The 25456-nt window shown below is 48.0% G+C and overlaps 2 protein-coding genes across 4 annotated transcripts in view; one reads left to right on the top strand and one right to left on the bottom strand.

Annotated features, from left to right (window-relative positions):
* The window catches only part of CAMK1G (calcium/calmodulin dependent protein kinase IG), a 30535-nt gene extending 10957 nt beyond the window's left edge, over positions 1 to 19578 (top strand). The window contains exons 2-13 of one of the 2 annotated variants that reach the window (XM_032136602.2): positions 643 to 763; positions 5650 to 5778; positions 8875 to 8949; positions 11194 to 11332; positions 11972 to 12095; positions 13510 to 13585; positions 14600 to 14712; positions 15471 to 15549; positions 17098 to 17185; positions 17425 to 17849; positions 18425 to 18552; positions 18680 to 19578. In XM_032136602.2, the coding sequence (XP_031992493.1) occupies positions 672 to 763; positions 5650 to 5778; positions 8875 to 8949; positions 11194 to 11332; positions 11972 to 12095; positions 13510 to 13585; positions 14600 to 14712; positions 15471 to 15549; positions 17098 to 17185; positions 17425 to 17849; positions 18425 to 18515 (1431 nt within the window). In that variant the 5' untranslated portion in view covers positions 643 to 671 and the 3' untranslated portion in view covers positions 18516 to 18552; positions 18680 to 19578. The remainder of the gene's footprint in view (positions 1 to 642; positions 764 to 5649; positions 5779 to 8874; positions 8950 to 11193; positions 11333 to 11971; positions 12096 to 13509; positions 13586 to 14599; positions 14713 to 15470; positions 15550 to 17097; positions 17186 to 17424; positions 17850 to 18424; positions 18553 to 18679) is intronic. The other variant, XM_032136603.2, reaches the window with a different exon arrangement.
* LAMB3 (laminin subunit beta 3) overlaps positions 14747 to 25456 on the bottom strand; it is a 92118-nt gene continuing 81408 nt past the window's right edge. Inside the window, exons 21-26 of one of the 2 annotated variants that reach the window (XR_004245026.2) lie at positions 24098 to 24305; positions 23553 to 23694; positions 23054 to 23230; positions 22115 to 22268; positions 20772 to 21050; positions 14747 to 15940 (exon numbers count right to left, since the gene is read on the bottom strand). Coding sequence is in view for 1 of the 2 variants with exons in the window: in XM_032136600.2 (XP_031992491.1) it covers positions 20914 to 21050; positions 22115 to 22268; positions 23054 to 23230; positions 23553 to 23694; positions 24098 to 24305 (818 nt within the window). In the remaining variant the exon portion in view is untranslated. Of the gene's footprint in view, positions 15941 to 20512; positions 21051 to 22114; positions 22269 to 23053; positions 23231 to 23552; positions 23695 to 24097; positions 24306 to 25456 lie in introns of those variants that run through there. The other variant, XM_032136600.2, reaches the window with a different exon arrangement.

Here is a 25456-nt window from a genome sequence, read left to right as displayed (position 1 = left end):
TTATCAGTACACATCGGCACCTTGCACACGGTAAGTGCTAAATACATATTGGTTGACTGTTGAATAAATATGGTAACTCCAGAACTCTGATATAAATTTAGGAAATGATTCAATTTAGATTTTCATGAATATCTGCCCAGCACTGTGCTAAATGTTGTAGGAGTTACAAAAACGGCACAATACTCATTCATTTAACCCATAACAGGTGGGAGAGAGGTACTAGTGAGAAAAATTGAGGGAGGTGGCAGAGTTGTGACATTAGAGAGGAAGCCTGGCTGACTCTGTAGTCTGAGTGAACGTTGTGACTATCATTTGGAAAACACAGGACATGCCTCAGCTCAGCTCAGATCCCCTCAAGGTGGATATTCCCAGGTTATCTACACACGTACTCACTATTGCCCTGATGTGAGCATGCAGCAAGCATAATGTGCATGTAGTAGGCATTCCATGAATTCGTCCTTGTGATTTTTGAAAGCAAATGTGGAGATAGTTTTATTTTTGCCAATTATACAGGTTTGCTCCTAATCCTTCCTTCTGATAATTACAGAAAGATGTGAGTATTGCAGCCTGTTTCTAATCTTGTTTGAGAAAACAGCTGACCAGACCTTTTTTCTCCTCCTTCTCCCACTTCCTCCAATAAAGCATCCTCAGAAGCTTCAACTCTGGAGGCGATGGGTCGAAAGGAAGAAGATGACTGCAGTTCCTGGAAGAAACAGACCACCAACATCCGGAAAACCTTCATTTTTATGGAAGTGCTGGGATCGTAAGTCCTGGGGCTGTGAGGCCGGGTGGGCTGGGCTGCCTGCAGTGGGAGGTTGGAAGAGTTGTTCTCTGCTGGCAGCAATTGATGAACTGGACTGAGGCTTCTGTGACTTCATTTCGATTTCTTTAAGGGACTTAGGGAGAGTTTTGTGGCCTGGAGGATGGTGGGTGGAGTGGGTGGCAGGTACTTTGGGTAATACCAAAGATGATTTAATACATTGGATGTAGTCCCAGCTACTCGGGAGGCTGAGGCAGGAGAATTGCTTGAACCCAGGAGGCGGAGGTTGCAGTGAACCGAGATTGCGCTACTGCACTCCAGCCTGGTGACAGAGTGAGACTGTCTCAAAACAAAACAAAACAAAATTGGAGCCCTCAGGGAATACCAGTCCCTTTCCCCCAGGGTTTGCCTCCTTCTGACCCACCTGCGGTGACCCTTTCCTCCTTCCAGGTCTGTGCCACTTTGTGGGTTCTTGCCTCTGTCACAGGACAGGGGAGTTGGAGAGCACTTCTGGAGGTCCAGTGGCCCTAGAACTTTCCCAGCCTCCTCCCCCAGCATCTTCATTTCTCCAGCAGTGAACAACCTCATCTTCTGCTCTAACTGGAACAGAAGGGGCTTTTGAGGCCCAGGGAGCTCGTGGGTCACACACACCTGAATCGGCCCCCTGCACCACCATCCTCCCTCCTCCACATCTAAGTGTTTCAGCTGTGCTCTAGTCCATACGTCTGCCAGCCTGCAGGGTGTCTGAGCCTGCTCCTCGAAGATGATTACACGGCTGGCAGATCAGAGACAGTTTGTCTGGAGCTGACTCCCCACTTAGTCCTGCCTCTCCCCTGGGAGGCTGCAGACTCTGACGCAGGCTGGCAGCAGCTCCGGGCCACTGGCCCCCACACCCCTCAGAACCCCAGCTGGTCAGCTAATTAGTCTAGGCTAATTGGGCCTGGGCAGTGAAGAGCAGCCAGCGGGCTGTCCATCCGGGTAAGCTTTCTCTGTCGCCAATGCCGCTTCACTTTGCCCTGACTAGGAGGCAATGACCTCGGGCAATGACGGCTGCCTACACTGGCGCCAGAGACAGAGAAGAGACTTCTGGGCCCTCCTGGCACAGGCAGGTTGTCAGGCTCTGCAAGTACAGGAGGATCCCAGGGGGGTGCTGGTCATGAGAGCATTGGCCTTCCATCAAAGGCCTTTACCAAGATGGGAGTGACTAGAGAGGGGGTTTTGGCAGGAGAAAGAGACAAGGTTCATGAGTAAGTCAGAAATGATTTGCTAAGTGTCCCAAAAATCCAGAGGAGAGGAGAGGAGAGAAGGGAGCCCAGGTTGACAAGAATTTACCATCTGCTAGACTTGTGCTGTAGGACTCAGAAGACAGACACACCTTCCCTCTTGGAGCTCAGTGAAGTCTACCACAGCAGCACCTAAACCTGGGAGAACATCGGAGTCATCTGGAGAGTTTATGCCTCCAACTTTTAACTGTGAAAATGTTTAAACATAAGGAAAAGGTGAAATAATGATAAAATGAACGTCAGTATATCCATCACCTAAATTCAACATTGTTAATATTTCACTGTAGAGTACGTATTTTACATCACACACACCACACACACACACACACACACACACACACACACACACACGTACTGAGCACTGAACTATTTGTAGATAAGTTGCAAACATGATGACATGTCACCTCTGAATCTTCTGTTTGCATCTCCTAAAATAAAGGCATTTTCACATATATCTACAATATTATTGCCACACTCAAGAAAGTGAATAACAATTCCTTTTAGCCTGGGTGATTTTTGAAAAATAGATCCCTGGTCTCAGACCCACTACACTGGAATTTTGGGAGACAGGATGCAGCAGCCAGGAATCTATATTTTAAGTGCTTCTGGTGTTCTAACGTATCTAGCTCAGCAGTGATTTGAAGGGAGCAAGAGGACAAGACAGGAGGCACATCATAGCTGTTGCAGAAGTTAGAGCTGAGCGAAAGAGAAGACACCTCAGTGGTGCTCAGGATGAGGACCAGTATCCCCAGGCTGCAGACCCCACAGAGTTACCACACTGGGGTGCAGTGGAGAGTGGACAAGTGTACAAATTATGGAAAAGGTGCTCTTTTATCTAGCCTGCTGTCTGCTCTGGCAGGAAATATAATAATTATCATATGAACATGTATGATGGCTTCAAGGTGAATGGCACCTGCTGGAGTTGTTGCACTGTACAACCTGCCCAACCATAGCAGAGGCCCTGTCTTAAGTGTCCCTTTTCTGTGGTCTCTTAATATGTCATTCTTATGTGTTGTGTATGTATCTGTCTTTCACATTGAATTCTAAGCTAGACCAATACTAATCTTAGCGCCTGACACAAAGAGGTTCCATCAGTTCAATAAACATTCATCAAATGCCTGATAGCATTTTTCAAATCAAATGCTAATTGCTTACTTGTCCCTGTTCCTCACTATTCTACAGGTTCCTTAAGAATGGAAATACTCACCTTTTAATTTCCAGTGTCTAAGACTCAGTAGGTGTTCAATAAATCTTGGTTGAAGGGATGAGTAAGTGAATGGATGAATAGAGCAAGCTGAGGCGGCTTTGATTAACTCAGTTCCAAGTGCAGCTGGGAAAACAGGAAACTCAGACACAGGAAACACCAAGTAATTTCTAATGCAGATTTTTAAAGTCCTTATAGAAGCTTGACTCCTATTGGGCTTTCATTCTAGCATATCCAGATGGCAGGGTCAAGGATGGCTCAGCTGTTTCCTTACTTAGATTCTCTCTCCTCTTGTACTACTGGGTGCTCTTCATATTGGTATTCAAATAATAGTGATGATAATAATAGTATCTAACACATATGGTCTTAATAGATGTCAGAAACACTTTTAAGCTTTTTACATATATCAAGTCATTTAATCTTCTCAACAACCTTGTGAATCAGATACTATTGATACTCCCACTTTTCAGATGAGGAAACTGGGAATATGGGAGTTAAGTGACTTTTTACCCCGAAAGCTGAGATTCTAACGTGAACAATCAGGCTTCAGCATCTGTACCTAGCTTAACTGCTGGTCTGATAGCCTGATCTCCAGAGGACACCCTTCAAACCAAGAGGCCTGTAATTTGGAATCCTGCTCTGTCTTCAGAGCCTGCCTCAGAGACTGCTAGGTTCTGTCTTTTGTCTTTGCAGATCCTACTGAATGAATGAGAGGTTGCTCAGCACCCTGGGCTCTGATAACTGGTACAGGGTGATCACCATCATCTAAAATTGAGAGAGGAGTCTTTTTGTTCTCACTGTATCTGCACTCTGTCCCCTGTGCTACCTCCAGCTTCCATTCCAGCGTGCCACGCTGAGTCACATTGAAAGTGACATGAATTGACTCTGTAGTGCTTCTTTTTAGTGGGCATGCCAAGTGAAGAAATCTCTCCACAGCTGCAGTGGAGGTCTCTGTCTCTAGGGGTCATTCCCAAACTATAGAACCAGGAAATAACACCTGCCTAGTCCCTGAATCTGTGGTGAGATCTTTTTCTTCCAATATGATCTTTAAATTAGAAAGCACATTAGCATGTCAGATTCACCTGCCATCAACATAACTCAGCAGCGCCCACAGGACAGTGAAGAGTAATTATCAGTCCTTCCCTTATCTACCCTTTCACTTTGCCTCTAAGTTTGATTGTTTAACTTTTCAGTTGGAAATAATTTCAAACTTAGAAAAACATTTCAAAAATAAGAATAGTGCCAGGCTTGGTGGCTCATACCTGTAATCTCAACACTTTGGAAAGCCAAAGCAGAAGAGTTGCTTGAGCCCAGGAGTTCAAGACCAGTTTGGGCAACTGGGTTAGTCCATTTTTATACTGCTAATGAAGAACAGCTCAAGACTGGGTAATTTATAAAGGAAAGAGGTTTAATTGACTCACAGTTCAGCATGGCTGAGGTGGCCTCAGGAAACTGACAATCATGGTGGAAGGTGAAGGGGAAGTAAGGCACCTTCTTCACAAGGCAGCAGGAAGAAGTGCCAAGCAAAGGGGGAAGAGCCCCTTATAAAACCATCAGATCCCATGAGAACTCACTCACTATCATGAGAACATCATGAGGGAAACCGCTCCCATGAGCCAATCACCTCTACCTGGTCTCTCCCTTGACCCATGGGGATTATGAGGATTATGGGGATTATAGTTCCAGATGAGATTTGAGTGGGGACACGTAGCCTAACCAGATCAGCAACATAGTGAAGCCCCATCTCTAAAAGAATAATAAAATAAAATAAGAATAAGAATGGTAGAAAGAATTTCCAAATGCCCCCTGCCCAGATTCACCTCTTGTTCACAACTTCCCCCATCTGCCTTGTCATTGCTATGTTCTCTGTAAATTTGTAGAGAGAGATGTAGAAAGATGATTCTTTCCTAATCTCCCAAGAGTCAGTTGTGGACAGACATCATGACCTTTTACCTATCAAGGACATTTGTGTATATTTCTAGGGATGGGGTATTCCCTTACACAACCATAGTATGGTTCTCAACTTCAGTGAATTGAACATTGACACATTGAGTGTACCTAGTCTGTCATCCCTACTCCAGTTTTATCAATTGACTCTATTATGTGTTTTATAGCATTTTTCCCCTCCAGTACAGGTTCCAGTCTAGGGTCTGGTATTGCACTTGGGTGTTATCTCTCCCTAGCTTTTTTATGACATTGGCATTTTGGAAGAATACAGGTTCCCCCCTGCCCTTTTTTACGTTTTGTATTTTCCTGATGTTTCTTCCAGATTTAAATTCAGGATATGCCTTTGTGGTCAGAGGACTACATAGACTCTGTTGCATCCTTTCTGGGGTCTCACATCTGGAAGTGTAAGATGTCTGCCCCCTACTAAGTTTTATCTTTTGGTATCTTCTCCTCAGAGGAGCTTTCTCAGAAGTTTTCCTGGTGAAGCAAAGACTGACTGGGAAGCTCTTTGCTCTGAAGTGCATCAAGAAGTCACCTGCCTTCCGGGACAGCAGCCTGGAAAATGAGATTGCTGTGTTGAAAAAGTGAGTGGGTCTAGGGTTGATTGGATCACTATGGGATCACAACATTTTCTTCACAAATTACCTTCAAAAAGGACTAGGACTGGATTTCTCCACCCAAAGGCATTGCTCCCTTTGATTGAGCTGATGGGTCAGTTCAGCCAATTAGCTAAGTTTAGTCGGACAGCTGTCGTAGCTGAATTTTTTTTTGGGGGGGGGGCAACAAATTGATGAGCAAATCCAGTGGTGGCAGAACTGGTTTGTGCACATAGGCTGGAGAGTAATTAGCTCAAAGGAACAAAAATCAATTGAGGGCCAACATCAGGAAGAATTAATAATTAAGGAGGCAGCATAAGATTTGGAAATTAGCTTCAATTTATAACAAAGCACATGGAGGTTCAGCACCCCAACCATCATGATGAAGGCAACACTGCAAATCATCAAATGTTTACAGCAAGACTCTTACAACAGACCCTTGTGAAACCCTTATGGTGTACCAAAAGTGTATTAGGTACATGAACACAGGATCAGGACCACAAGGATGAGGCAGACAAAATTCCTTACCCTCAGGAGCCTACGCTGGATACAGAGGTGCCCATAAGAAAATCCAGCAAAATCGGATGTGAGTCACACTAGCAGAAGGCAGAGTTTGGAGGAGATAAAGATTCATTTTGCCTATGTGTGTGTTTTTATGAGCATGAGTTATTGGACCACTTTCAAAGAAGATGGACCTTGATAGATGAGTCACACTTTGTGGGGCAAGAAAGGCAATGCAGAAAGGGAATTCAGGCCAAGACTAGCATAAACTTTAATGTAGAACCATGGAAGTGCACGGGCTTTTAGGGAAGAGTGAGTATTGAAAATCCCCAAATTTAGAGTGCATAGTATTAAGAGACAAGTGATGAGACTAAAATCATGAAATGAGACCTGATTACAAAGGATCTTAGATGCCATGATAAGGAATGTTGGCTTTATTCTGTGGGCAAAAAGAAGTCATCAAAGATTTTAAGTGAGGAGTCACATTGTCTGATTAACATGTTGGAGCCATCCCTCTCAAGCACAGTGGAGGATGGATTGGAGGGTGCCAGCCTAGAGGACAGGAGGCTAATTATAAGACTTTCACAATAATTTAGGCATGGGTTGAGAATACAAGCAAAGGTAGTGGAAGAATCATGTGTGCCTAAAAGGACTAGATACAAGAGATGTTTCAAAGAGAGAAGTGATTGGGTTTGGGGTTGACTGGTAAAAGTACACAAGACAAAAGCATTAAAAGAGACCCTGAGATTGAGCAATCAAGTGGACAACAATATCATTGCTTGGGACAGAGAACAAAGAGGATGTGCAGGCTTGGATGAAATAGAAAGAAATTGGTTGGAACATACTGAATATGAGTATACACCTATCTCAATATGAAGGCATTTCATAACATGCTGGAGACATAGGTCTAGGATCCAGGGAGATTAAGGCAAAGAAAGACTCTCAACTAAGTGAGAGCAAGGACCATGTCATTTTTCTTATTATTGCCTTGTATCAACAGTATTTGTGCTCAATAAATGTTTGTTCAGTGAGTGAATAATTGATAAATTAATGTTAGCATTGCCAGCTTATGAGTATAGTTGAATTCATCATGTGACAACTGACCCAGGTCTATATTTTCTAAAATATCTTAAAGAAGATAGCTACTATTGATTACATGTTTACTATTCCCCAGACACTGTATTAAGCATTATGCATCATCTCCTTTCATCCTGATACAATTCTATAAGAGACACATACTTTTCAGACAAGGAAAGTAAGGGTTTGAAAACTGGAATAAGCCAGCTGAAGTTACCTAATTGCCTGAGCTAGATCTGAACCCACGCCTGACTGACTCTGAGCCTAAGTCCTTAATCCCTGCAGCCAGGAGTAAACTTCTTAGAGAATTTCCTCCTTTACAGGCATGCAGAGCATTGCTGCCTGGCAAGCCGAGCCTCTCTGCTAATGTGATTATTCTGCTTTACTCAGTCTCCGAGTAACCCCAAACAAGGGTAACAGAGGGCTGGACTTCTCCACCATGATGCTGTGGACATTTTGAACCAGATAATTCTTTGTGGTGTTGGGGGCTGTACTGTGCAGTGTTGGATGTTTAGCAGCACCTCCGCCTCTACCCACTAGATGCCAGCAGCACCTTCCCCTGCCCTAGTCGTGACACTCAAACATGTCTCAAGATACTGCCAAATGTTCCCTGAGAGGCAAAATAGTCCCTGGTTGAGAATCACCATCTAAGTCATCCCACAGAACTAACCCTAAAAATAAGCATCTATCTTGCTTCTCACAATATTCTGGAACACTAATTTTTCAACGCTTCCTCCGTGGTTATCCACGAGGAGGCTCAGCTCACCTGAATCCCTCCCATTGTATGCGGGTTGAACATTCCTAATCTAAAATCCAAAATGCTCCAAAATCAGAAACATTTTTAGCATTGACAGGATGCCACAAATAGAAAATTCCACACCTGACCTCATGTGACAGGTCACAGTCAAAATGCATTCAAAGCTTTGTTTCATGCACAAAATTATTTTTTAAATATTATGTAAAATTACCTACCAGCTATGTGTATAAGGTACACATGAGACATAAATGAACTTCATGTTTAGACTTGGGTCCCATCTCAAGGTATATCATTATGTATATGCAAATATTCCAAAAACTCTTCTAGTCTCAAACATTTTAGATATGGGATACTCAACCTGTACTTTTTAAATGCAATATTTCTAACATCTGAATACCCACTTTGTAGAAAAACCTAGTGTTGGGTACTCCCTTAGCCTTCCTCCCTTCTTCTAACTGCCTCTTTTAGTAAAGTTTAAAGAGATTCCTGGCATAACAAGGAAGTGTTTGTTTCCTGAAGGAAGGATGATCAATTATTCATTCAGTAAACATGGACCGAGCACCACCACAGGAATCTTTTCTCTGGGATTAATTTGTGACAGTCTACCTATTATGAAGGCTTCACAAAGACCTAGTCTTCCTAAACATTGCCATCAAAAGCCTCCAACAGAAACTTTTGGGCTAGGTCTGCATTATTTGTCTGGACAACCTTAACCACACACCTTTCATCGTGCACTTTATTTTTCCCAGAATCAAGCATGAAAACATTGTGACCCTGGAGGACATCTACGAGAGCACCACCCACTACTACCTGGTCATGCAGCTGTAAGTGAAAGGTGACTTGCTTCCTTCACAGAGGCCTGGTGGGGCCTGGGAGGCCTAGAGGAGGTTGGTCGCTGGTGAGGGATGGACAGCGATTCAAAAACAAAAATGAAGACTTCATTCAGGAGGCTCAGAAATGCCAAGGGTCCTTTTAGACTGAGTGTGCCTCTGGTCATGGGCAGGTTCTGTGTGGGCCACAGGGTAAACCTGGGCTGATTAATAAGCTCCTTTGCACCAGGACAACCCTATCAGTGGTTAGAATATTTCCTACTAGTCAGCAAATAGCTGTGACCCCAACCCATCCATGTCCTTCTGCTGCCCCACCCCTCCTCGCCCCTTGCAACCAAACGACCGAAGGGGTAATGCCAGACTAACAAGGAGTCACCAGAACCCTTTTCTGGCACTGTGGCTTCAGTCCTTTTGGACAAATACATGTTAATCAAATTGGATAGTAAATGTTTTAACATCACTCCAGCATAAAATTACTGTAGGAGCAGAAGGCACAGGTAGATATATTTCAATATAAAGAAAGATTTTCTCAAAAGAGAGCCACCCAAAGTTAAAGACAGGCTGTGATTGTATGTGTCCATCTGCAGGACAGAAGTGGTGCTTCATTAGCAATGTCTCTGCATCATTGCTACATCCAAACAGCAGTTCTGCCTGACAGCGACTGCTGTAGAGGTTGGTTGGTGTTCATAAGGGCTCAGCATCGGGCTCAAAGACACTTCTGTTTATAAAGTACACACACACGCAAATACACACACTTGCACATGCACACACACACACGCACTCACACACCACTCTGCAATCTCAGCGTGGCTGGACACAACGTGGTTCTTGGCTGATGGGCTTATTACTAAGAAACTTTAACGAGATAACTCAGGCCTAAGCACCTGATTAACTGGGGACCCATCTGAGGACCTCTAAAGAGACATAGCAGGCACTCAAGGGAGTGAGGTGGGAAGGGCCCCTAGTAGCACTGACAAGTGATCAGGGACCATCAGGCACTTCAATGAGGCCAAGCCAACAGGATTAGCACACAGTAATTCAGAAGGCAGGGAGGCAAGGAGATGGAAAGTGTTGGATGTCCCTGAGGAGACACTAAGCCTCCTCAGAGCATAGCTCCAGGACTCAGGCCCCTCAGGGTTAAGAATTCATAGCTCTGTACAAACAGTGTATTTCCTACAGGCCTTCAGCTACTATAGGAGAGCCCAAAGCCTAAAGACCAAAAGCCAAAGAGCAGGATGAGGTGAATATTGATTGGAGAAATTCTGTTCCCTCATCACTAGTTGGGCATGGATGGCCACATCTAATGTCATGGGACAGTGGTAAGGGGGACTAGGAGGGTGAGAGGACTGGAACCCCTGGCTCATGGTTGAAATAGTCTGGGAATGCTTATCTCAGAGAAGACAAGCCCTCCGGAGAGCATTTCATTACTTTTGCATACTGGAAAGGTGCACGGGAAAGGCTCTTATTCTTGTTCTGTGCAGTCCCAATGGATGGAATTGGTAGCACTGGTAGAAATGACAGGGCATCAGGTTTCAACATAACTTACAGAAACATTAGGAAGATGCAAGAAAACACTGTCTTAGGAGGTAGAGTGTTCTCTGACACTTATGTGTTCTAGTACTCACTAGAAAATTTCTAGGCAAAAATAGTGTAGATGGTATTCATGAGATAGAAGTCAGACTTGATCTTTAAGCTCCCCTGGGTCCTAAGATACTCTACCATTTGAGTCTCAAAGCACCCCTAAAGCCCTACCTGTAATTCCAGCTTTACAAAGCCTAATTTCTCAAAATGAGGAAAGAAATCTTGATATAAGTACGGTTAGTCTCACTTGCATGCCTTCTCTTTCCCACTTTGCTTAATTTCTGTGTCACCTCTCTCTTTCATCATGGCTTCCTGTGCCATAGGCCAGGAAGGAAGGTGGCTAAGAAGTGTGTCCACACTAAGGGGTTATTGGCTTCTTGTGCAACCCCAACTGGAAGCATTTACATTTTAAAGGAAATTTTCAGAAAGAGAGGTCAATTCTTGGCCCAAAGAAATGACTGCCTAGTGATATCACTCCAGGTACCCAGAGTGGGTGTTCTGAGACTGGAGTAGTCCTTCTGGCAGCCCTTCAATCACAGTTCATGGGCGCCTGCCTGTTCCACCACAGCTGTGTCCCCCAACGCTTCAAAGCAAACACCTTCTCATTACCTTGAGTGAAATGAGAACTGAATTCCTGTCTTGATCCTATGCCCACAGTGTTTCCGGTGGGGAGCTCTTTGACCGGATCCTGGAGCGGGGTGTCTACACAGAGAAGGATGCCAGTCTGGTGATCCAGCAGGTCTTGTCAGCAGTGAAATACCTCCATGAGAATGGCATCGTCCACAGGGACTTAAAGGTGTCAAGGCGGGAGTCCTGGGTGGGAAACAGATGATGACCCTTAAGGAAGCTGCATGGGTTATGGGACATCTAAGCTCCATAAAGTAAGAGGGTTAGACTAGTGACTCCCAAGGCCCCTTCTGCCCTTAGATTCCTTAAACAGACCTTGGATGAGTGAACAATGGTTACTAATTTACACCTCAATCTTTTCCTGAAACTTTCACTATGCCTTACCCTATTTCGATACCAAAATAATACACACATTTCTTACATCCAGCCACAGTCAAAACCCAATGCAACAAAATACTTACTGAGGGCCTACATTGTACTAGGCCTTGCACTGGACTTTGGAGAGATCAGACACCATTAACCAAAGATTGGTTCCCTCAAAACACAAACAGGGGTAGTTGGAAGTGAGGGAAGGAAAGGGTGAGTATATTAATGGTTACGAGACTGAGCAAAGTCAGAGCCATAAGCAAGATGCAGAGTACTGGTGTGAGGGTGCAGGTAGGAGGAAGGAGGGAAGAATGGGGGAGGATGAGCTGGCCTTGAAGTCAGGAGCCCAGGGCTCAGCTTCCTATGAAATTATGTATCGAGGGGAAGGAAAATACTTGCTTCAGGTGGTTATATCCTACACTACATATTTTTTCTCCTACAGCCTGAAAACCTGCTGTACCTTACCCCTGAAGAGAACTCTAAGATCATGATCACTGACTTTGGTCTGTCCAAGATGGAACAGAATGGCGTCATGTCCACTGCCTGTGGGACCCCAGGCTACGTGGGTAAGTCTGGGAGCAGGAGGAAGTTAAACCAGTTGGCTACATTCAACCACATGCCTATCATTCATAGAAAGGGGTGATTCTGAGAACGTAGGGTTCAATTTCAGGGGCTATCCAGGTAGGACATCCACTTATAAAGTTTAGGGCCAGCCAATTCATCCATCTCAGGATCTATCTCTACTGCTCCCAAATTCTACATTTTTAAAGACCGCCTACCCCTGAACCCTCCAGAGTCCCTGCCTATGCTTTGGCTCTCATTTCTGCAGATAGACTTCCAGCCTTTGTCTTTCCAGCTGGACCAGGGGCAGACAAGATCACAAACCCAGAGATCAGCAGAGAGCTGAGGGGTTGAGCACCGGCCCTACTCCTCTCTCCCACTCTGAAGGAGACATTAGCCCCCAGTTCTTGGGAGCCTGGAAGCACAGGATATTGAATTTGGGCCTGAGGAACCCAGAAATGGGCTCCTAAATGTCCACCCAACGAAGCACTCTGGGAAATTGGCAGAGGTGGAGCTTCCTGCTTGAACATCCCCGTAGGTTTCCAGGGCCCCCAAAAAGAGTGAGAGCAGGCAGGGCACCTGGGAGAGTATTCCTGGGATCTACAGGAGAGAAAGTTGAAACTCAGAGCATCTGCTCCTGTCCCTTCCCCCTTCACCAGTCATCACTTGTTTGCAGTTGGGTAATGGGAAGCAGAGCTCTGACTCAAGAGAGGGAATCTACCCTCCCAGAAAGGCAGGTCATTCACTCATCAGTAGGTATTGAGTCCCACCAGGTACAAAGCTCTGGTAGCTGCGAGAAATACAGAAGGCAGCTCTCTACACCCCACAGGGCTCCTAATCAGAGGAAGTCATGGCTCATGCCCTCTGAAAGCTCTCAATCTGATGGGACAGATTAAATGCCTCCCCTCAGAAGGTACCCACAGTCTGATGGGAGACATACTGCCTTTGCTCCGGGAGCTCCTAACCTAATAGGGGTGAATCAGCCTCTGCCTCCCAGAGGCTCCCAGTCTAGTCGAGGAGAGACAGTCCTACACTGAAGATCTCCCAGTCTGAAGGGAGAGAGCTCACACTTGCCCTGGGATTCCCGTATCTGAGTGGGGAGACAGGCCCTGCCTTCAGAGAATACTCAGTGTAATCGGGGAGACATAGCCCTGGAGATCCCCAGTCTAACAGGGGAGTCATCGACCCTGTCATGGGGAAACTCACAAACTAATGCAGAAGTCACAGTCTCTCTTTTCAGGAAGATTTAATCTTCCCAGAAGAGACACAGCCCCCACCCTTAGGGATTTTTCAGTCTCCTAGAAACCCCACCATCCCATGGTCTTCCCCACTCCTATTCTCTGAGCCTGACCTTCAGCCCCCACCCCAAAGCCCTCTCCTCTTGCCACCAGCCCTGACTCTGCCCTTGGTCTGCTGCAGCTCCAGAAGTGCTGGCCCAGAAACCCTACAGCAAGGCTGTGGATTGCTGGTCCATCGGCGTCATCACCTACATATTGTGAGTAGACGCTGGCCTAAGCTCAGCTGATGAGAAGTCTCGGAGCCTGCTTACCCCTTCTCATTCCCTCCCCTGTCTCAGCTCCTCCTCCAAGCATGTGCATGTGCACAGACACAGGCACACACACACACATACATGTACACACAGCTTAAAAGCTTCCACTCTCTTGACCTCCACCAAGTTTTAAAACAGAGCTCAGCGTGAATCCACTGCACAGCCACCTGGCACTCCCTCCTCTTGCACCCCTGCCCCTTTTACTGCCTATAAATGTGTTGCATCCCACTCTGTGGAATGAACAGTGAAAAAGAGAGAGGCCAAGCCAGGCTTGGAAGCCAGGTGGACCCTCTGTTCCTGCATCTCAGCTTTCCCAAGGCAAAACTGTGGCCTGAATGAAGCTGGTCAGGGCCTCTCCTTTTCACTCCTCTCCACACATTCCCAAGCTCTCCCTTTCCTAACCTGCCCATCACCTCTTCCCCACCATCCCTCCTCACCTATAGCAAACTTTGCTCTTAGGAAAATAACCTGGTTTCAATTATCTCCTCCATTTATGTTGAATAAGTACTCTCATTTATTTACTCAACCAATATTCAATGCCTATCTTCTCTGCATCTATCCCTGTGCTAGGTTCTAAAGAATCCAGCAGCGAACAACACAGCCTAAATAAATCCTTCATCAAACTTACATTCAAGTAGACAGTCTACCATCTTTCTTGAAGATATTTTATATAGCATTCATAAGTCAGGGAAAGTACAAGGAGAGGTGGCAAGGGTTTGAGGGCATAATGTACGCAGGGACCTTCTAGGGATGCCTGTGCCAAAGCTTGGCACTTTCATAAACACTTTATGGGACCTGTACCATTCTTGAATTTGAGGCAGCTCCATGTCCTGGTCACACCACTGTTCTGGGACCTTCAGTGCCCACCTGTGTATAGAGTGGGAGACTAGGGGAACAGAGAGGCTGGCTCAGGGATGACAGGTTTGTTCAGTAGTATGCCTCCTTCCTGTTCTGCTGCAGGCTCTGTGGATACCCCCCATTCTATGAAGAAACAGAGTCTAAGCTTTTCGAGAAGATCAAGGAGGGCTACTATGAGTTCGAGTCTCCATTCTGGGATGACATTTCTGAGTCAGGTAAGGCCAGTAGGGGTGAAGGAGCGATAACAGGCTCAAGGTAGAGGCTGCCAAGAGAAATGAGCTTAACAAAGGATGACAGTCCTGGCTCTTCAAAGTCCCTGGGGATCTTACAGAACAGGCTGCCAAGGGAAGTGGAGAAATATTCATTTGCTTCAAAGACCCAATAAATTATTTACATCTAACAGCTATGCTTTTGTTTTTCTGGAGGCAGAACCACAGTATGCCTGATAAGGAGATGGGGTGGGCAGTTTAGAAGATGGGCCAGGAGGGCAGAGCCAGGTGGCGAGGGGAGAGTTCCAGGCAAAAGCAGCAAAACTAAGGCGTTAGATACCAAGAAAGAGCATGCAATATCTATGTGTGAGAGAAGATGATCATTACGTGATTGTTGGACCTGTTAAGTGGAAATCGGAGCTGGAACAATCCAGCACTCACATGCATGCCCATGTGCCAGTGCTGGCCCGTTTCAATGCAAACACATGCACATGTGATGTGCAGGCACATGGGGGCCTCGTGACTAGTGATGCTTCTGCAGTGCTGTGTGGGTGAGGCGGCTTGGAGCTTCCCTTCTTTGGTGATTTATGGTGGGTTGTTGTTAGGTGGTTTGGATTTTTTTTTCCTCTTCTAAGACTCTTAAAATTGCCTCTTTGGAAGATCAGCTAAAGATGCATTCACTGCCACCCACCAGCCCGGAAGTGAATTTCCATCAGTCATGAAATCTGGTCCTTAGTCGTCGTGTCTTTGATTGCTCCCCTTAGCCAAGGACTTCATTTGCCACTTGCTTGAGAAGGATCCGAATGAGCGGTACACCTGTGAGAAGGCCTTGAGTCACCCCTGGTGAGTGAGACATGGAGTGGACTCTAGACCCCAGCCCTGTAGTTCCCAAAACCATGCTGACTCATTCATATTGCATTCCTCCGGAATCTGCTTGCCCTGATCCATTTAATGTTGTGACAAGCAAGGACCATGCCATTGTTCATCAGGCCCAGGTGGAGATTCAAGCAGCATACAGTGGAGCAGGTTCTGACGCAAGGGTAGCAGCTGGGTTGTCTGGTCAAGTGCAGGAGGCAGGTGCAGCCGAGCGCTGTCATTCAGCACTGGGACAGGGTGCAATATTCAGTACTAGTTATTCAAGAGGGGCCAGGAATGGGCAACTCTGTCCTGTCCTTAAGAGCTTTGTTTTACTCAGGGATCAAGAACTGTTCCAGGTGAAGTGATTTAAGAACAACTGCAAAGAAACCGATTGGCAAATTAGGAAAAAGAAAATCTTAAAATACTTTTTCATGTTACTCCCCAACTCAATTTACAATAGCTCTCCACTTCATACCCCAGCAAGCCTGGATTCCTTTGTCTTTCCAGTTTCCCTAATATGTCCTGACCCTTTATCTCCAGCCTCTTCTCCCAGGATTGCCAGCATACCTCCTCTGTCCAGATAGGCCTGGGAGCTATACCTGTCTCCCTGCCATCCCTCACCCCACATACCAAGCTCTGTCTTAACTACACCTTGGATCAGATCATTCCCACTACCTACAATGTCCCGCCTCTTGCCCTGTATGTAGCATCCTTCAGGATCCAGATCAGTCTCTGCCCTTCCCTGAAGCCTCTGACCCCTGCAGCCCATCCCAATCTCCCCAGTTCTCTTCATTAATCACACAGCTTACCATGTATTACTGCAGTCCATAGCATGAACAACACCCCACACCTAGACTGTAGGCTCCTAGGGGTCAGGGCCCATGTCTCTTACTTCTCGAGGTCTATTAGTAGTTGGCACAGTACTATGCACAGAGCAGGTGTCTGAGGAACACTTAGAGACCAGTGAATAAGAGGTGAAGGGGATAGGAAAGGGGCAGCCTGCGCCAGATGGCCTGATTGAGGAAGGCTTCCAGGAGGAGGTGGGTTCAAGGCAAGGTTTTGAGCTAAAGGATGGTGACTGCCCTAGTGCCCCGTGATGCTGGGTCCAATAAACTTTTTCTATAAAGCAACAGATAGTAAATATTTTAGGCTTTCCTGGCCGTACTGTCTTTATGGCAACTACTCAACCCTGCTGTCACAGTGCAAAAGGAGCCACAGACAATACCTGAATTAGTGGGCACCACTGTGTCCCGATAAAACCTTATTTACAAAAACAGGCAATAGGTCGATTTGGCCTATAGGCTATAGCTTGTTGACCCTGCTCTAAAAGTTTTTGATTTTGCCAAAGCTAAAGCCCACTCTTACTTGCCCAGGGGGACAGAGGAGCCCTCCTTGCAGCCCTTTCCTGCTGTGGGCTGCCTTTCCTCTGTGCACTCTACCCAGCTCTCACCTGGACCTGCAGGCTCCCTGCCCACTCCCTGGCTAAGTGTCCATAGCCACCCGGTAGCCAGGTGTCCCCTCTCACATCCACAGGATTGACGGGAACACAGCCCTCCACCGGGACATCTACCCATCGGTCAGCCTCCAGATCCAGAAGAACTTTGCTAAGAGCAAGTGGAGGGTGAGCTGTCCTCTCCAGGGGCTGGGAAGGCTGTCCTGGGCCCCTAGAGGCTGGGCTGGCAGGGGCTGACATAAGGGCTTTCCTTGGGATGTCCCAGAAGGCATTGGAGCTCCCTGTACCCTCTCTGAAATGAGAAGTGGGCACCCAGGTTTCAAGAGGCCACAAGGCAAAGGGAAAGTTTAAGCCCCGAGGCCCTCTGAGGTTGCAGAAGGCCAGAGGCTGCTCTTGTGTCTCCTTAGCAAGCCTTCAACGCAGCAGCTGTGGTGCACCACATGAGGAAGCTACACATGAACCTGCACAGCCCGGGCGTCCGCCCAGAAGGGGAGAACAGGCCGCCTGAAACTCAAGCCTCAGAAACCTCTAGATCCAGCTCCCCTGAGATCACCATCACCGAGGCACCTGTCCTGGACCACAGTGTAGCACTCCCTGCCCTGACCCAATTACCCTGCCAGCATGGCCGCCAGCCCACTGCCCCTGGTGGCAGGTCCCTCAACTGCCTGGTCAACGGCTCCCTCCGCATCAGCAGCAGCCTGGTGCCCATGCATCAGGGGTCCCTGGCCGCTGGGCCCTGTGGCTGCTGCTCCAGCTGCCTGAACATTGGGAGCAAAGGAAAGTCCTCCTACTGCTCTGAGCCCACACTCCTCAAAAAGGCCAACAAAAAACAGTACGTATTTTTAGCCAACGATGGAGCCCCAGCTTGGGTCTGAAAGAAATCAGCCAACAGGACTGCAAGAAATGGACACAAAGGCCTCTCCCACTCACAGGCAGCTCTATAGGGAGGGATGAGTTCTGGATCAGGGGGCGAGGAAAATGCCTCCAGCCCTGTCCCCATCACTTACTAGTTGTGAGGCCATTGACGAGTCAGTGAATGTCTCTGCTTCTATTTTGCTCATCTGTAAAATGGGTTGAAGTCTATTTACCCACTTAGCCTGCCTCACAGAGGTACTATAAAAGGTTAGTGAAGCAACAGAGATGATAAAATCCCACAGAAAACTGGGTATGTGCAAGTGGTGAGCATCAGATTCCCCGAGTTTCCAGGGCCTCTGTGCTTTGGAGGAGGAAGGGTAGGGGGCCTTGGTTATCTTCATCTTTTCTGCAGGTTCTTGAACTTTCTGAACCTCATGAGGGGAGAGCTGAGTGGATGCCACAGGCACAGAGAACTACCACCTCTGCCCTGCCTCATCAACTCTTCTTCTCCCCTCAAATACTTCAAAGGTTGTTGCTTCATTTCCTTTCTAGGAACTTCAAGTCGGAGGTCATGGTACCAGTTAAAGCCAGTGGCAGCTCCCACTGCCGGGCAGGGCAGACTGGAGTCTGTGTCATTATGTGATTCCTGGAGCCTGTGCCTGTGTCACTGCAATTATCAGGTGAGGAGGGTCACAGTGTGAGGCTTGGGGAGAGTTTCTGTCCCAGAGGAGAGCCCCATGCCAGAGTGTGAGTGATGGGGTCTCAGGTGGCAGCCCCCACCTCACTCTGAGCCCCTTTCTCTTGCAGGAGACATGTTCAACTCCTCCGCTCTTCCAAACCTGGTGTCTATCCGGCAGAGGGAGGAAGGCAGAGCAAGTGGAGCAGGGCCTAGCAGGAGCGGTTTCTGGCCAGAAGCACCAGCCTGCTGCCAGCAGGGCAGCCCCTCACAGGAGGCCCAGGAGGGAGCCCCAAGGCATAGAAGCCTTGTTAAAGCTGTGAGCAGAGGAGCGGTGCCCACCGGCTTCCAGGTCTCCCTGACCTGCCTGCTGTATGCCCCACACCCTACGTGCCGTGGCTCTGTGCAGTGTACGTAGATAGCTCTCGCCTGGGTCTGTGCTGTTTGTCGTGAAAAGCTTAATGGGCTGGCCAGGCTGTGTCACCTTCTCCAAGCAAAGCCATATGGAGCATCTACCCAGACTCCTACTCTGCACACACTCACTCCCGCCTCTCAAGCCTCCAACCTCTTGGCCAGATCGGGCTCATTAATGTCATTGCCTGCCCATCTGCATGAATGACAGGCAGCTCCCCATGGTGGTCTGCCTGTGAGCTCTTCAAGTTCTAATCCTTAACTCCAGGATTAGCTCCCAAGTGTGCTGAGACCCAGCCAGCACACTTCTGGTCCTTCTCCCTGCCTCAGTCTAAAAGCAGTGCCACACCCTCCAAAGTGGAATAGAAAGAAGTTCATGAGCAAGGGCTGCAAGGAATTCTTATCCTGGCCACATACCCTCCGTGCACACACCCAGTGGAGTTAACCTTGGAAGTTGACTATTTTAATGTCTGCCAGGAGTTCTAATCCTGCCTCTGTTCCCTTTTCTGTCCTTGAAAGTCCAGCACATCATTCTTGTCCTTCCCCAGTTTCCTCGCCCTCCACCCCTCCAGCTTCACGCTCAGTGTTGTGCTTAATAAAATGGACATATTTTTCTCTATGAGGCTTCATTTGGTTCTTTCAAAGTCAGGAACAGTTCAGGGACTTCTGAGCATGTCTGGGGTAGAGAGTGCATGGATGGCTGGGGTCAGCAAGGAACCAGCAGTTGTAGCTGATGTGCATACAGATGTGCATGCAGCCAAGTATACAGTGCTCCACGCACTGGACATGAGTTACACCATTAACTCATTACTTCTCACAACAACCCCTTGGGGCAGGTTCTGTTGGAACTGAGGCAGTCTGGCTTTAGTGGCCATTCTCTTAATGGTCGTATTAGATGAGCATGAGTTCGAGCCCCAGCTCTGCCCCAACCTGCCATATCTGTGACCTTGGGGAAGTTACTTAGGCTTTCGTGCCTTAGTTTCCTCACTTTTCCAAGGGGAATAGCAGTGCCACCTGCATCATGAAATGATGCAGATGATGTGCCCAGCCTTGTGGCCAATAAATAATCAAAATGATTCACAATGATCAAGAAGTTAATGTAGATAAAATGCCTAGCATAGTACCTGCTTGGGCCATGGTTAACACACAAATGTCCCTGCCATTCCACATCATCGTCCACCCCACCCCCCACAACACATATCCATTTACAACTTCTCTTTAAGACCCCAAGAGACATAGATTCTGGTCTTAGTCTTTCCTCTGGAAGCTGCATGAATTTGAACGTTCCTTCCCTTCCCTGGATTTCTATTTCCCCCATCTGTAAGCAAGCAGTTGAATCGCTGCTTAGAGATGAAAACTGCTTGTCTGGTCTCTCAAGGATAGAATCCATCAAGTTCTGGGGCAGAGGGGCCCAGACTCCCTAAATCTGGGTGCCCAGCAAGCCGGGTGGAACAGAGAAGAGCAAACTATGGGCGTGAATAGAGGAGTCCCCACAATCCCCAAATGGGAGACAGAAACAGTGGCAAGAGTTTACCCAGTGAGGGGACAGACCATTTTTCCTCGTTGAACCTCCAGGCTCTTTTCCAAAGATTTTTATTTAGCTTTTCATTTTTACATCATTTTTGTTACGTTTTTGTGTTTGGTCCAGGATTCCTCCCTAGTGGAGAACTAAAGGCAGGGAGTACTGCCAAGCCCAGCTTCCTTGACTTGAGAGCTCTTAGTTTCAATGGCATGCCAATCTCCACCACCTCTGTCTGTCAAGTGTAACTGTCCCATTGGCTCAGGCTCAGCTGCAGCTCAGGGTAATCTTACCAGCTGCACACCAGGGGTGGTCCAGGCTGTGCTTTAGGCTGCATGAAAGTCTCCTGGAGATGGAAAGCATTCCAACCCAATCTGCCCCCAACAAAAAGCAAAGGTGGCAGATGAGTGGGGCAAGGGGCTGGAAGCTGGAGCATCACTTGCAGGTGGCATAATAGAGCACACGCCCGTTAATGTGGTCACGGATCTGCTCCACACGCTTCTCCAGTCCTGTCAGGTCCGCCGAGCGCAGCATGATGGCCTGGCTGCCCCGCAGCAGCTCCGACTCCATGTCTGAGGTAAATGGAACAGCAGCAGGAGGAGGAGTTGATGGTGAGACTCCCCAAGACTCCCAACCCTTCCTTCCCCTCCTGCTAACTGGAGGTAGCATGTGTAGAGGAATCCCCTCCAGAAAAATCTGGCCTCTAAAGCAGTGGTGCCCCTCCAGCTTCATGCCTCTCCAGCCCCATCCCATGCTTAGTAACCTGGCGGGGGCCAAACCCAGCAGGCCCCCACTCCTAATTATCCGTGGGCCCCTGACCCTCTGGGCTCTCACAGCTGTCCCGGGCTAATGAAGGAGGTCACAGATACCCATCATCATATCTTAGCGATGACTCTAGTTCCCAGGAGCCCCTGTTCTCCTTTCTAAGGAATCTTCGGAACCCTTTCGAAAGCTACTTTCATTATGTTTCCGTCATATTCAAAACCCTAGGATGTGCCCTACAGCCTCCTGAGCTATCTACCCTCCTCATTCTCACACTAGAAGCCAGGCACAGGGACAAGTCATGTTGACCCCATGCCACTTCTTTCCTACCAGCTCCTCAGCAACCCTCTTCTCCTGTCCCTATGTCAGAACATACCTTGTTGGGGCTTCCCAACATCCTTATCCTAATGTCCCTCCTCTTCCTCACAGCTTCTCCCAGGCCTACACATCCTTCCAGGCCCATCTCAAATCTTCTTTTCTTACCTTCACTGAATATGTCTCTCTCAAATTATTTATTCTCTGAGCCCCAGAACTCTTATTATTCAACCCCTATCAGAGACCACCTCATCCTGTTAAATGTAGTTCTATGCATCTTAAGCATAAAGCAATAGGAATAGAAAATATGACCCCACTGTTTGCAAAAATAGAAAAAATGGTCCCATTAATTGCAAGCTTTTTGAAGCAAGGACAAGTCATGGGACCATCTCTGCATTCCCCAGCCTCATACATGCTAGATGCCCAGAAAAAAATCTCATTTGATCTCACTCCCATAGCACAGCTAGCTCCAATAAGAACAGGCTTCAGAAGCCTTGGGTTGGGTGGGACCAGCCTTCACAAATGCCCAATAATCCATGCCCCTAAACCATTCCCTCACCTTTCATCCTGTCCATCATCTCCATGGTCTCCCCAAACAGCTCCTCTGCCTCTGTCTTCACACTCTGGATCCGGGCGCCCTGCTCACCCAGCATGGGACTCTGACCCAACCGGTCCTTCAACTCAGCATACTTTTGTTTTATTCTCTCAAATCCCTGAAAAAGGTAGAATAGTCTCAGTGTCATTGTCATCATGCAAGGTCCTAAAGACCTGTGGCCAAAGCACTTGATATCACCCAAATCAATACACAGTGGAAAGGCGCCTCCTATTAACCCCCAATAACATTGGTTTTGCCTATTAAAACCCCTGAGCCACAGACTATGACTTAAACTTCTGTGTTTCCCTCTTCCCATCTCCAGCTCTTGACATGCCCCACCTCACTCCCAGGACAATGTCAGTCACCTCATAGGATATTAATAGTAAGCTGTCACTTAATAGTATACTTAGCAACTTGGTCACTGTGCCAGGATTGAAAGTGCCAATGCTCCTGGCCATAGCGGGAGCAGGTAGTGTGCTTGAGACACTGAGAATGGGCTCTTTGATCTTCTCTCTCATCTAATTCTGACAATCATGGAGCCCAGGTTAGACTAAGCAAAGAGCATCTGTCCAGGCTGGGGATCCAAGAGACAAGCTCTGGATCCAGTGTCAGGGGACCTGCTTTGTAGATGATTCTTAGGCCTGTGAACAAGTCACCACCTCATCTGTAAAAGGAAAGGGACTGGACTAGGTCATCTCCAGTGTCCCTGAGCCAGCTACACCAAAGGCAGTGGAGGGAGAAATCCGATGCCTGACCAGGTTTGGGTTGATTCTCAAGCCTCTTCTGGTTCTGTTATTCTAAGCACTTTTGAGTTTGTGGTCTTATAAAGTGTGCAAAGTCCTCTCCTGCCCAGGACCCCCTCACTGGCTGTACATCACTGAGCTAACTCTGCCTTCTCTGTACCTCTTGGGCACTCAATGCCTGCTCGCTGGCACCTTCTGCAAGCTGCTGGGCCTGGACTGCCTCTGCACCCTGCTGCCGGGCTTGGCGGTGGAGCTCCTCCATCCGTGTCCAGAAGTCACCCAGCTGCTTGGTCATGCTTGTCACCAGCTTTTCTGCTGGCCGTAGTACCTGCTGAACCTTTGTGGAAAGAGGGAGATCTGGCCTTTGTGGTGGGTCTCATAGGTGGGGGGGGGGTCATCCCCATTTTTTCTCCAACTCATCAGGCAGCAAAACCCTCTCCAACCAGAACAATCACAATTGCCCACCTCTCACCCCTGCCTTCTGCATCCCAGCCACAGGACCAGAAAATCCAAGGCCCAAAGCCAGCCCAAAACTTGTCACCCTCCTCTAGAACTCCACCTCAGGTTTTATCTAGTCACTTTCTGGCATTTTCTATGCCTGGTGCCCAAATTTTCCTGTTTATGCCCGAATATGGGCGGAGGAAGCCATGATGCCTCACCTCGGCAACCCTGTCCTGGATAAGCCGAAGGGAGCGGCTGGTGCCTTGCAAGGTGTCCTGAGCTTCCTGCAGTGCCACTGTGCCCTGCCGCAGGTTCCCAACCACATCCTCCACCTGGCCCTCCACTGCATGGGCTCGGCTCCTGGGTGAGAGAAGCAGGAGGGAGAGGAGAGAGAGAATGAGTGAACAGTGAATCAATGTGTAGTTCGACTCACACACCAGTCCAAAAGAACACCCTTCCCAGCCAAGCCAAAGAGCAAGGAAAGTATTAACTCAGTAGCTTTGATGTCCCAGGACCCCACCAAGCAGACGTGATGAATGTTCGTATTATGCCCGAGACACCTTCTGGGCAGTTTCCAATACGGAAGACACAGTCATGCGAATTAAGTTCAACCTGCACTCTGGACTCTGTGTACCACTCTCCACCACGGTAAGCACCCCCTCCTGTCTCCCAGCCCTCTGTACCCCTCTCCCAGCAACAGAGTTGAGGAGCAAAACGCCAGCCTAATCCTGGGCAGAGAGAAGTTCAGGGCCCAAGGCCATACCTGGCTTCCTCAGCCTCAGCCTGCAACCGGCGGGCGCGCGCAATGTCCTGCTTGGTCTGGGACAGCACCAAGTCCACGTTGGGGAGCCTGGCTGCAATGGCCTGGATCTCATTCATCTTCTGCAGAACAGTAGCTGAGTCTGTGGGCAGCCACAGGGCCAGCACGGACTCACTGACCTCCTGGATAGTGGCTGCATCAGTGTCGGGGTCTGGAAGACACACATGCATTCGACTGTGGGAGCCCACTAACCTCCCCAGAGATCTGAGGCCTCTCCTAGCTGAGCAGCACTTGTGGAAGGCACCCGCAGTGGCCCCTCTACCATGGTGTCCCAAGGAGCTGCTGCCCCCTCTCAACCAGACTCAGGTGCCCGTTCTCCGGGGACTTCTGGGAATGCTGTAGGAGGATGACTATCCTGTGCTCCATGCTGCAGCAGGGAGGAGGAGGAGGGGTGTCGTCACAGCTGTGGCAACTAAGTGTCTGGTGCCACAGGAAGCTGCGGGCTGGGGAGAAGGAGGTGGTGCCAGACAGCTGGTACTGAACAATGCCTGCAGCACATGCACAATCAGCCCTAAATTGGGAAGAGTGGCCAGAAACTGGAGCTGCTTCCTTGGCAAAAAGACCCCTTCCCGGCACTCCCCCTCAGGCAAGACTGCTCAGTTTTGCAAAGGCAAATAAGAATGATCAAATCTTTGCTGGAATATCACCTTCTCAGGCAGGCCAACCCCAGCCATCCAATCTAGAATCGCAACCTCCACCCTAGACTGTAGCACACCTTATCATCCCTCCCTGCCTCATCTTTCTCTCTAGCGCTTGCACCACCCATGTGCCAAACACTGTACTCATTTAACTGGTTTTTTTGGTCTCTTTTCCTCTAGAATGTAAGCTCTACAAGGGCAGGGGCTGGGTTTTGTCCACAGCTGTATCCCCAGATCCCAGCACAGTGCCTGGCACTTGGAGGTCCTCATGTGCGTAGAGAGAATGAATGATTGACAGGGCTTCAGGTTCAGATCTCTGCTTTACTATTCAAGCCACCTGGGCAAGTCAAGTGATTCTTCTAAGCTCAGTTTCCTGATCTGTGAAAAAGGATTATCAATCCCTAACCTGAAGGTACAACATGAAACAATCCATTTGCAAGATTTGTTACAAACCAACTCTGGGTCAGAGGGTAAGGTCAGAAGTACAGAGATGACATCTCCTCCCCATCTCTCCCAATTTGCTTTTACAGATTTCACTGGTATTGAGGTATTAAGGAGGGGAGCACCCACTCACCCAGATGATTTGCTTTGGGACCTGAACTCCTCTGGGGCACCAGGCCCAGCCTTACTCTACAACTAGAGGATACTAGCTGGACACACAGGT

This window comes from Hylobates moloch, unplaced genomic scaffold, assembly GCF_009828535.3.
Source record: "Hylobates moloch isolate HMO894 unplaced genomic scaffold, HMol_V3 SCAFFOLD_18, whole genome shotgun sequence".
NCBI lineage: Eukaryota > Metazoa > Chordata > Mammalia > Primates > Hylobatidae > Hylobates > Hylobates moloch.
Note: the sequence above shows the minus strand (reverse complement) of the source record. Positions and strands in the feature narration are given on the sequence as shown.